Here is a 12714-nt window from a genome sequence, read left to right as displayed (position 1 = left end):
TATCTTGACCTCCTGCTTTCTTGCTGTAATGCATACTCCGGCACATTCCGCTCTGCAAGTCATTGTGTGTTTATTAAAACGTGCCATTTCTGAAATGCTACTCCACCCAGTATTTGTGGCTTGGGTAAATTGCATGTACTCCTTTCCGTGTGGGTTATAGCTTTATGAAAGTGTGGGACTGGGTTTGAAAGGCACAGCAGGGCTGATTACTGTGAAACTTCTCGAGCAAGTGCTCTTTCTCCATGACAGTCTCTGCAGAGCTGGCCTACTTGAACCTGAACCTGAACCGTGACCTTGAGAATTTCATAAGGGCTGAGATGAAAACTGTTGAAACCTGAACAGTGAGCAAGCCTATTGACTTTGGGTGGGAGGAGCTGAGCAGGAGTGTTAGCAAGCGACGAGTTGCAGCCAAGTACAGTTGCCAACAGGGCACTGGGAGCCTTGGTGTTCATTCATAACCACTGTCAGGCATGCCTCTGGAATTACTACTCAGCTAAACTGCACTCGACTTGGAAATACCAGAGAACAGAAGAATATTTGGTGAAAGAAACTTGCCACTATAAACCACCAACACAACTTGTAGCGTCATGGTTCAGAAGTCTTTTTTCTGAATCAAACATTGGTGTCTGAAGGCAAGTATATCTTTTATACCCTTTCCCTTAAATAGGAGAAAAACACTTTCACTTAAAGTCCACGTGCAAAAATCAGGTGCTGGGTAAAACTCATTTATAGGTATGATAGTCTGGCAGTTTACTTTTTCTGTTTTCTGTGTATCACAAAGAGTGTATACTGCACGTAGAGAATTATTTACGACCTTTTCTTCTGTTGGACTGGGGAGAGAATTCTACTGGAAAACGTAGCGTTGTTGAGATGTCAGGGCAAATTATTGTCGGACTTGAAGGGCGAGTCTGAAAAGCTTCTGTCTTCCCTGCTATACCATCAATTTTCATTCCTCCTTCTTCTCCCTTTAGCTGTTACAGAGTTTGGTTTTAAGAAGGTTTTGGCTTTTCCTTGTATACTTCTAAAGGTAAAAGGAATATTTTTTTACTTTTCATCACTAGATATACTCTTAGTTGTATTATTGTGTCAGTATCAGTTTGTGTAATGTGTTCATTATTTTAATCTTGTAAAATCTATGTAAAAAGGATTATTATACTTAAAATTCCTCAGTTGGATAGTTCAGAATATATTTGATTTGAGTTCAATTTCCATGCTTGGAATTCATACCTGTACAATTCAGAGAGGTCTTTTTTTGATAAGCCTATGTTTTTTTCAGCTGTAAATATTTTTCAGTTGGAGAAAGGTTTTAAAACTAAACCCAGGCTTTGTCAAAAGTGTTCATACGCTGTTGGAATTGCACATGTGTTCTATTTGCCTTTGTTTTGTATACTGAGATTTAAGTTTTGCCCCAGGTAATATCCTGGAAGAATGTCTTAAGCACAGAATTATTATTTGTTTTTTAGCCAGCATTTACTACTGAAGAAGCCTTGATTGAGTAGCTGATATGAGAAATGCATTCTGTCCTTTAGAAAAATTTATACAACAGATAAGTTTTCCTCCTCTAAAGAGATGTTCAACAGATTGACTGAGAATGGATTTCACCACACCACACCCCCCAAGATAGGTGAACTAAATATTTCAGTCATGTTTTTTTCATCTTTCTACTGATTTAGGTATTATATAAAACAGACAAACCAGGAGACTTTTTCTCCCTTTCAGTGGCATATTTAGTCTAGTGCCTGCTTTCATGAAGTACTTAACTTTTGTTATGAGGAATCTTATTTTTTCATGTACAGATACACTGTGGCACACACCTGATGCATTTAGGCAGGAGTGCAGTTACTTTCCTCTTTATGCAGGCTTTCCAGCTATGTCTGACTTCTGCAGTTGGACTTGGCTGTAGTTCTGTTTGTGAGTTTTTTGAAACCATGTAAACTTCCAATCTCTGTCTGTCAGTGCATTTTTTGAGTATATCAGTTCATCCCTGGAGGTATTTAAAAGACATTTGGATGAGGTGCTTAGGGACATGGTGTAGTGGTGGTCTTGGTAGTGTTAGGTTTACGGTTGGACTCGATGATCTTAAAGGTCCTTTCCAACCTATACGATTCTGTGATTCTGTAATTATTAAGGCACTGGGAACTGATACCAAAAGGATAGAAGGCTTCCTGGGACATTAGTCTAAGATAACCTAATGAATGATACTAATTCCAATTTTATCAGTAGATTGACCTATTCTGTCTCAATTTATTTTCAGGGAGCGGAGAAGAGGGAAAAGTTCATTTTTTTTTTTTTTTTTTCCCCCTAATATGTGGCAGCTAATGAAGTGCACCTTTCCATTGTCATGTACAGAACATGCAAATAAAAGCACTTCCAACTACTTAAAAGTACCTCTGTGTCCTTTAAGGAATCAAATTCATTGCAAGGAATTAAAAGGGTTTCTAAGAGCTTTGGGTGCTGAGTGTGTGGAGAGCAGAAGCCCCTTTAATATCACAGGCTGATGCTCAAGAGTTACAATAAACTTTAGCTTAGAATCACCATGGAGAAGAATTCTTATTTTTATTAAATGTTAGAGATTCCTTTTGATCTAACAGCCTTTCAGTTGTCTGTCAGCTATCTCTCTAGCAATGTATACTGCTTTGAAGTAGTTGAAGCAAATGAGCATGTGTATACAAGTATTAGCAAGCATAATAAATCACAAGCTGTTGAAAAGGTGGAGAACTAGTGAATTTTTACAGCCAAACCATGTAATTAACTGTTTTACCACTGCAGATTTAAGTGAAATATGAAGATGACTTGGTGGGGGGGAGGGAGATGAAGGAGGAAGCTTACATTAGGTTTTTTCTTTCCCCCCTCCTTTGTGGTGGTGAGAGAGAGTCATATTTTGGCAAAAGACACAGAGTCTTGTCTCTCCTATATTGCTGTTGAGTTAAAGCAGAAGGTACTTAGTCAGAATACCCGGATAATGGCTTCCTTGGTTGGGAGATAGCTCCAGAGAGGGGAAATATAACATTATCCATATTGAAATTCTTAATTTTATCTACCCAAAGATTTCAGCTTCACTTCTAAATGGAGAAAAGGGCATGGGAAGGAGAAAGAGGTTTTTAATCTGTTCTCATTTACAGTTTGGCTACATGAACAGTGTCAAGGGACTGGAGAGGGCATGGAGAGAAATTAGGGGGAAACCTTCAGGATTACGTTGTTTCCTCTGACCACTGAATGTCTAGCCACTATTTAGTAACATGAACATAAGGTCGTAGAGAAGGCTATGTTGTGGAAGAACCTGGCATGCTGGCAGAGTCATGCTCAGGAGAGGCTCCAGAACTGGCTGGCACGGTGGCTGGAGGCAGATGCAGACAGAGCGGTGCGGGTGGCTGGTGTGGAGCCTCCCGTTAGTCTGTGCCACCCTGCCGTTCTGGTACAAGGCATGGAAACCTCCTGATACCAGTGTCAGCAGAGTGTTCCCCGGGCAGGGTCATAGCCCTGACTCTGAAAGACGAGATAACAGACCCATTAACTGGGCAAGATAGGTCTGTAATGAGAGGATACAGTTCCTTCTGTGTGTAAGGGGAGTTTTTCTACTTCAGCTTTCTCTTGATTTTAATTAGAAAAAGAAAATGCATATTCTGAAGAGATTTGGACCAAGGTAGTTGCTCTGTTTAGTGGTTAAGAAGATAGACTTGGAGAAGCGATGTGGAGCTGTGTTTATTTAAAAAAAAAAAAAACAAAAGAAGAAAAAAGTGGTGTTCTCCCTCTTTGCATTTCCTCCTCATTGCCCCACCATTCCACTCCTTAAGTTTTTCAGCTGCTCTTTCTGTTCCTTCCGGGACATCTGGACAAGGACTGCTTCAGCTGAGAGAAGTATGAGACACAGTAATGGATAAATGGAGGCAGGCCTGAACACATGACATGCTCATCCAGTTTCTCCCCCTCCCTGTGCCCAAGTGAATAGAGTTTTTCACTTCTTGTACAAAAGAAGTCAAGGTTACGTATCACATATAATGGTTTCTATTGATGGCTCATATTAGTTTTTTTCAGTTACGTCTTTTTTCCTTGGCATGTACTGGGACATTAGTCTGTTAAGAGGCATGAAGAAATTCTAGTGATTCATAGGATCCTGGAAGCTACCATGTTTCATAATCAGAAAAATTATTTTCAGTGTTTTCTGTATGTGTCTTAGTGTATGTATCTATGGGTACTAATGCACATACACTGCACAGTTAAAACCTTTCATAGGGGTTATAAAATACTTCAGTCTACTTTATTATCCTTGAGCCAATGTGAACTGAAATTACTGAGCTGCAAATAGTAAGTACATTTCTTTGCATAAGAAGCTGGAGTAAACAGTATTATTTGAGGATTAATCAAATTCACGCTACCATTGATTTAATTTGTGGGATGCGTTTCACTTTGTAAGAAGAGGAGACCTCTAGTATGGAGTAAGGGAGAACACAAGTTCGTATTTTCAAGCCAATTCTTAGTGTCTTCTTTTTCTGCTTTCCAGCAAATAGAGTAGGTTTCAAAATGTATTTTGTCAGAAATAAGGTGTGGCGGGGAAAATGGGATCAGCAGAGAAGCACCAGACAGGAAGGCAGTTCCACATATGGAAGAGGGTGGCCGTGCATGCTAGTTGTCAGGGCAAAGAAGGAGCCGATCTAACGAGTAGTGGATGAAGGAGGTTAGGGAGAGCTTATTTAGCTTTATTCTGGTAGCTATCAGCAAGAGCTGTTTGGATCAGCTGATTTCTAGTCTTGAAGCACGATTTACTGGGATTTTTTATGTTTAAAATTTAAGGTGGTTCATTTAAGTGTTTTATTCATTGCATAAAATATTTGGGGCATTAATAAAAAACCCTTTTTGTGGAGCTTATTTTGTGCAACTCTTCCAGGAGTCAGGCTGGTTTGTATATATAAATATGGCAGAGTCTTAGAGAAGAAAAAGGTATTACCTCACCTTTTAAATAAAAATGAGAAATGAAGATGCAGAAGCCACGGCAATCAGTTGATGAAAACTAACTAGGTAAGTGCCTAAACAGGAAAGTTCAACATGGCTGCATAACACAAAACATCAGCTCCCTTTTCAGATTCCCATAGCGTACCACAATATTAAATAGGGAAGCCACGTAGCTCATGAGTTGTGCTTTGTGCAATATAAATTTGGGACTTGAAAGACTAACAGGAAAAACAATTGATTTAATGAATCCTTAAAACGTAAATAATAATCATTTTTGTGTGCTTAGAAAGCAGAGATGAGTAGGACCAAAACTGAGATGTAAAAAATGAGATGTGGTGTATTTGTGGAAAAGAGGAGCTGAAGCAAAGCCATTCTGCTGTAAGCGTCCTAATGGGTTTGACGAGAGGAGTATAGTGTTGCTTGGCTTGCTGCTGATTTGGCAGCCTCTGTCTCTTCTCTGCATTTTTCACGTGTGCCCTTCGTTTGTTTCTTTTTTTTTTCCCCTTTTGTATCTTACTCATCAGAATGTGAGGTAAAAGGCTGTTACTGCAACACTCTTGTTCCAAGCAGCTAATGCTAACCAGCTTTCACAGAGAGCATAATCCTTACACAAACACCTTAACTCATGAAGGAAGAGGGTCCAGTGCGACGTAGGTTTTCTTCATGTGCTGGGATTTCATCTGTTTTTTCTGCAAGAGCTGATGGCCGAAAGCTTGTCCGGAATGCTTCATTTGGAGGATATAATGAACTCTCTCCTGCTTTACCAGGTTTGTTTTGGTCTTGCATTTCTTAAAATGTACAAAAGAGAATATAATTTCCACCTCAAATTTTTCAGCTTGAATGAAAGTAATGTACTGACACGTTGGTAGAAATCAGAAAGAGTATTGCTTGTATGCATTTAGATAACAGCTCTTTGTAGTGGCAAGATTTGTAGATAGGCGAGTAAGTTAGCTTATACCGCAGCAAATCTCTCTTTAAAAGGCATTAGTGTATTTGGTACTGACTGGAATATTCGTTTTGGTTGTTTGGGCTTTTATGACTGAAGTTCTGTGATGTGGTTTATAAACACCTTCCTCCCTTGTACTTTCCGCTCGCCCTGCACACAATGGCCTTCCTGTAAAATAGTAGGGTACAGCAGAAGGTTTTAATTTAGCTGTAACTACTGAAGAGTCTGCATGCTTGTCATCAGTGGTTTGACATAAAATTACAAGATAGAATGAGTTAGGGCTAAAAGCATAGCCTTGCTAAACTCTGTAGTGCAAGATTTTTAAGACATTTAACACCAGAAAGGGCTTGAATCTCCTTGTACTCTGATTTGTTGCCTCCTGAAAATCAGTACTGGAATATTGAAATGAATTTCTAGAGTTTCATTGTCCATAATGTGCACTTCTGATACAGGTACCTGAATTTCAGCAGTTTACTTCAGGAAACTTCGATGCTTGAAAATGTATGACGAGGTCACCTCTTCCTGAAAGGGGACATTGTAGAAATTGTACGTTCTTACTAGAATTGCTCTGTATGTGTGATTTGTCTTGTGCATGCGCACATATGCACTTTGTTGTGTAGTCCCACGGGGCCAGAATGCTGGGGGGGGAATAAAATAGTTTTCCCTTTTTATTGTATGCCTTCTGCAGAATGGCTCACTGAATTTGTAAGCCCTGGCTCTGAAGCCATGGAAAAGAGTTGGGGTGCAGAGCATAGGGGAGGTCGCAGGCTGGCGATCAGGGAGCTCTCTTCATCGCTGGCCTGTGCTGGCTTGCAGAATCACTGGAGCAGCATGTTCAGCCGCAGGCAGGTGGGGGCAGTTGCTTGGTTCACCACGTTCTATTAAACCTCATGTTTTACTCTATAATGTTTCCTTTCAGTCTGCTTCAGGAAATGATTATCCTTCTACCAAGAATCTAACACTGAGTTTTATTCAAGCTGCTCAGGAAATAAAGATCTCAAAGCTTGAAAGCATGGGCTTGGCAGCTAGACAGAGCCTCCCTACCTTTACAATAAATGCATGTAGTCTGGTAATTACTGAAACAAAAATGGATTCATTTCCTATTTGCTTCCTTCCTGTGTAGGATTCTACATTAAAGCTGATAGCTGTCTGTAAGTGGACAATGAATGACTTCTTAAAATGCAGAACAAATGGAAAACAGTTTTTAATGAAAAAAATTGAGTGTAAACATATAACTAGAAAATGTTTTATCTTTTGGCATCTTCCATATATCTGAAGAATTTAAACAATATTAATATGCTGGAAAGTATACTCTTTCAGTTTGGTTTAAGCAAGGAGTAGTTATTGCCTGCCTAAAAGATACCCATGTATAGTTACAGTGAGGACATTTTTTGGTTATTATTGTTTACTTTATATGGTGTTTGCAAAAGAAAACATGACCATGAGAAAATACGTAAAAGGACTTTGCTTGCTTTTCTAACTACTTCAGTTTCAAAATCCATGGAGGAATCTCAGTTATTTAATATGGGATTGTATTCTTAAAAGTGGTTATCAGCAAGCTTTTGAAAATTGGCAAGTTAAAAATACTATTGTCTCCTGCGTTCAGTTCTTTAAAAAGACTTTTCCTTTTTTTCTGCCATGTTTATTATGTAACACCAGTATTGATATCTCCCACTAAGTATGGCTCATAGTCCTTCCAGAAGCATATAGTTTTTCAGCTCAATTATTTGTTCTTCACAACTGGACATGCACATTAGTAATCAAATCAGTCTGTTCCTTGCTTTTCATTTGGAAGTCAGTAATATTGTTGCTTGGCTTGCTATTTGTGATCTTTTCATGCATTGCATTGGTTTTTTACTGGTTCTTCTGTTTGTTGGAAAAAAGCCTCCAGTGGATAGTAATTCTTTCTTTTTGGATAAAATAAATCTGGCATTAAAAAGTAACATGTTTTTTCTGGTGTATTTTTCTCAGATATACTAATTGCAGATGGCATTTGTTGAGAGGTACAAAACCAGTATTTGAGATGTAGGATGTTACATGGTTGGTTTTGGTTTTTCCCTTCCCTCAAAATTGATTGAAGGGACAGATTATGGGTGCGACTTTAAAGAATTATACCTGTGTTATGCTTCAGAATTAAAATCTCTTAACTAAACAGTTTTGTTTTAAAATGTACCCTACCACAGACTTTATCCTAAAGGTTCTTTAACACTAATCTTACAATGTATATACTCCTCATTTTTTGTTGAAGACAATGTTTTGGAGGAATTTTTTCTTTTGGTATTGACACCATGTTCCAGCTCAGTCTCTAAAGAAGCATCATTTGATTTTGTTTCATTGACCTCTTGCACGTATAGAGTTCCGATTGTTCCAGTGGCATGCTGTTGTCAGGCTCTTGCATCTGTCTGAAAGCTCATCATGAGTTTTCACGTAGATTTCCGCCTGCAAGTTTTCAAAGGACGTGCCGAGTGCTCACAGTAGGAATGTAGGAATGGACAGTTTCCCTTGGCTTCTAAGGTCATACCATGAACTGTGGCTGACTGTACTGGGGATGGGATCAGCTTTCAGAGCACATGGGGCCTGAGATGTTAGGACAAGGAAGGTCACACTGGGAGAAAGTTTGTTAAGACATAGTGTTTTTCTGAACACAATCCCTGATGTCCAGAACTGCTTTAGAGGCTACAGTAGTGGAGCTTGTGTTTAAAATTTTTTTTTTTTTTTTTAAATCTGCAAGTGTCATAAATAATACTGGGGAGCTCAGTGTGCAGCTCTGACGGTTGATTCAAACGGCACTTGCTCTCTGTCTCCTAACTCTGAAGATTGCTTTCAGGATTTTAGGTAGAAAACAATACACAAATTCAAGCGATTTAATAGAGAGGAAGTTACAGAAAGGGACTGCATCTTCAACACCTGAATTTTGACGTTGTGAAATGTGAGCTCAGGTTATCTTGTTAAAGAGTTCCTGGTTGAATTACAGGACGGGAAACAGCAAGTAAGCTCAAATATTAAGCCCAAAACCACTGCTGATAAACATTGAAAAACTTCAAACACATTATTTTATCGGACCCTGCCTCTAGCCTCTCATACCCTGGCGGTCTCTGCTCCAGATACTGATTCACTTACTTTTTGTGGTGCAATTTTCAGTACCTCTGGGATAGACAAAGCTACAAAAAGCAATAACACAAAGCATCATTCAGAGGTGCAGCTTTCTTGGCTTTGCTGTGGTCTTTGTCAGAAATCCATAGAGAAATCTGTTCTTCATAACTGGTAGCAGGAAGGGAGAAAACAGTATTTCTTATTGTTGATATATTGTGAATATAATTGTTCTGTTCTTGTTGTTTCCTTGACCAAGTATTTCCACAGCAAAGTGTATATTGTCCTCAGCTTGGGCCCATATATAGCTTTTTGTGATGTTTCAGTACAAATTTCCCTGCAGGTATTAGTATCATATGTTCTTGCCAGAAGAAGTAAGGCTGCTTATGGTATTGAGGTCTCTCCCCCTTAATAAAGGCTCCCTAGAAAACGTGTCCTTGCAGTGGATGAGGCTGTGTCTGGATCAGCACCTGAATTATGACTTTTTTTTTTTTTTACATACGTTTTAGCACATAGGGAGGAAAGCCTTCTGTCTGTATTTTGAGTGAGCTTATCCCTTCTACGGAGAGGGAGTTTATAAGTAGGATGGTGTGGGATGTGAAGCCGACTGGTTGGGTTTCCTCACAGACCAAGACGGAGTTGTGCAAGGTGTTCCAGGGTCTGCAGCACCCTGACTTGGGTTGGCTAGCAAACCCCTCAGATAGCCCTTTGCTGTGCCTGTGAGTAGTAAGGAAGGGAACAGTGAATGTGGCGGTGTGTTTATAAATCAGCAAGCACGCATACCTCTTGGGCTCGAGATACTGGAAGCAAGGAGGTGAAGTTCAGGGAAACGCGACTCTGCTTTGGTCTTTGTGTCTGATTCTCTGGGACACAGTACTTCATTCCGTTTTCATTGGTGATGCCAATGGAAAGCTTGTTTATGAACATAAAAACGTATGTATGTTAGATAAGGATGTGTAAAGCCCTTAAAGCTGCTGCGCTTAAGGAAGCAAGCTGTAAATTATAGCTTCTCTTCTGTAAGAACAATCCTGACTTAGCACTTCCTCGTTGGTTCCCATCACTACATCTTCTGTATGTGCCTATAAATAAATAAGTAAAAACTGGAAAGCCATTAGAAAATGCCTGCATTACATTTTCAGTGGAACTTGGTTCCTAATGAGGGATTTCTTTTGGGTGTGGTGGTGAGGAGAAAACCTCATTACTGTGGTTCTGGTGTGTGTTTGACTGCCTAAGACTGGCATCAAATCTAATAACTTCTCAGTGAACTAAGGCAGGTCTATCCTCTAAGGCTTGAAGCAGCCTTTGTTTTGTTTCAGCACCTGATGACTAGTGCTATAGAAAATGTGCTTTTGTATTTGGTGTTATATAGGAAAAGTGGCTTCTGGCCTCTGGATTGTGACATGCCTTTTGGGGGTTTTTCTGGATTCTCAAGTACTATAAATCTTCTGCCTGTCTAGGTGCTTATTCCCTGTGATCAAGTAGTCTTCTGCATTATAGGTTTTCATTAGCCGAACAAACACATCACAGATGTGTCGGAAGAATTTCAAAAGGATGGGTTTAATGAACTGTGCACAGAGGGGCTTCTGTGAAGGCATGTTAAGGTTTCTTTCTGTAAAGGCATGTAAGGTTTTCTTTGTGTAAACATGAAATGAGATATCATTATATTGCAGTATATAATTTTTAAAAATCTGATCTTAAAAAAGAATCTCTGTAAGAGGTAATAAATATAAACAAAAAAACCAAAAAGGCTGATTTCCAAACCGAAACTAAAAGGACTCTCAGATTTCTCATGTAACCTGAAGACCAACCTAATGCCTCTATAACTTAGTGAAACTTCCCAAGGTGTGTATTTGTGATAGATGAAGCAGTCCTGTCTTAGAGTTTCTGGGTATTGTAAGTTGTGGAAGGGTGAAGATACTAATTTAAAAAAAAAAAAATAAAAAATCCAAACTACACTGAACACTGCTACAGAGAGTTAAGAAAAATTCTTTTAAAGCTCATAAAGTCTCCCCATGCATACACACGCTCCCCTGAAGAATGTGAAATCAAACTGTTTCTCTGATAAATCTCATTTTAGAGATCTGAGTACCAATTTCTGTTTCAAAGTTCAGAACGTGTTCAAAGGGAAGCTCAGAAGAGCTTTTGGTGTCCTTTTATGCAATTTATCTGCTGATGTAGTGCCCTCTGGTGGGATAAAGCTCTAGGGTACCACTGTCAGAGCCATGCAAGGCTTTTCAGCTGTGTGGATTATTCCTGAAATTCATGTATGACTTAATATTTATCTGCCTTCTATCTGGAGGGCATGCAAATGATGGCATTTTTACTTATGCAGATAAATGCATTGCACAATTTGTTTTATTCCTGTTTATAAAAGCTTTATGCTACCACCAACCTCTTCGAAGAAAATGGATCACTGAGATGTTCTGTCTCATAACCAAAGTAGATTATTTTTCCTTAAGAGGATACTAGGTTCTCAGTATATGTTCTATGGCATGCAGCAGCTGTGCAGCAGCGCTAATGCCAGTTGTGACCCCCCTTTCCATTGTCACACATGTACTGGCTACAGCCATGTCTCACTTTGCTTTTTGGATACTGGGAAAGTTCAGGGTTTGTCCTGTGAGTCACTCACACAAGATAAATGTGGGATTTTGACAACTGTTTTAATATCAAGCCTTGTAGTTACACTTACGCAGCGTCAAGTTGAAAGTATAAATTCAAGGCTAACGTAAGCAAACCTTTTTCATTTGCTTGCAAAAAACTGACTGGCGATCTTAATCAGTGTTTCAGATTTGCTTTCATGTAGGTGGTATTTAACAATTACTTCTAGCTGCAGAAATGAACAAACCAAAAAAGGCTTTATTTAGTGTTCTGCTCTGTGTATGCGTGTACACAGATAGGGAAGAATGAGAAGATAAAAGGACAAAAGTTTGCGCACCATATTTAGGATTCATGAGGTTATTGGATCCGGTTCAGCACCATCCAAATACAGTGGACCGTTCTTGCCTCTTAGTGGGTATTAAACTAGTTTATATTGTAGTAGCTGGTATGTTTTTAACTGATGTGATGGACTGGTATGTACACGTTTGAAAATCCAATTTGCTTGCACTTTTTTAGGCTGAACACAATTTGCAAATTTATTTGAAAGGCTATCTCATATAAAATGTTATGTCTTCAAATCATTTGCAACAATGCTGTCTTTTCTTTAAGGTTTTGACAAAGGGAAGGAAGATGTGTCACAAAGCAAAGAGGATACAGCACATTCTATGTCAAAAAGCAAGGTAAGGAAAGCAGCCTCCTAATCTGGCTTAAAAATGTCAGCGTGCAAAGGAGTTGAGTGCATTTTTAATTAAGTGTAAATGTATTTAACTTTCGTTGTAGATAATCTTGAAGATTACTCTTCAGATTTTGCAATAGACAAAGATTAAAGGGAATTTCTTAATGTAGTTCTCAAGGTGACATCACATGAAAAGCTACAGTTCAAATTAGTGAAAATGAAATGTGGAATCTTCTCATTGTCATCTTGGGGTGGGATGTTGCCTTGCCAAATGTAACGATGGATGGAGGCCAAGCCTTGCTATGGAACAGAATTTAAAATCCTTTTAAGCTGTAAGTGCAGATGCTGTTCACTGAGCTGTAGAAAATCTTTTTATAAGAATGTTAAAGAAACTGTAATTGGAAAAGGTTTAGTTTAATAGCTTAAATTGCCAGAGTAAAACATAGTTAAGTGT

General features: G+C 38.9%; 1 protein-coding gene across 7 annotated transcripts in view; it reads left to right on the top strand.

Moving 5' to 3' along the window:
- OSBPL8 (oxysterol binding protein like 8) overlaps positions 1-12714 on the top strand; it is a 99164-nt gene that overhangs the window by 52611 nt on the left and 33839 nt on the right. For 4 of the 7 annotated variants that reach the window (XM_072863960.1, XM_072863912.1, XM_072863907.1 and 1 more), the window contains one exon: positions 12194-12264. In XM_072863960.1, the coding sequence (XP_072720061.1) occupies positions 12194-12264 (71 nt within the window). Of the gene's footprint in view, positions 1-4900; positions 5017-5474; positions 5718-12193; positions 12265-12714 lie in introns of those variants that run through there. The other 3 variants (XM_072863931.1, XM_072863921.1, XM_072863940.1) reach the window with 2 other exon arrangements.

This window comes from Ciconia boyciana, chromosome 1, assembly GCF_034638445.1.
Source record: "Ciconia boyciana chromosome 1, ASM3463844v1, whole genome shotgun sequence".
NCBI classification, from domain to species: domain Eukaryota; kingdom Metazoa; phylum Chordata; class Aves; order Ciconiiformes; family Ciconiidae; genus Ciconia; species Ciconia boyciana.
The sequence above is the reverse complement of the archived record's forward strand: the minus strand, read 5'-3'. Positions and strand labels throughout refer to the sequence as shown.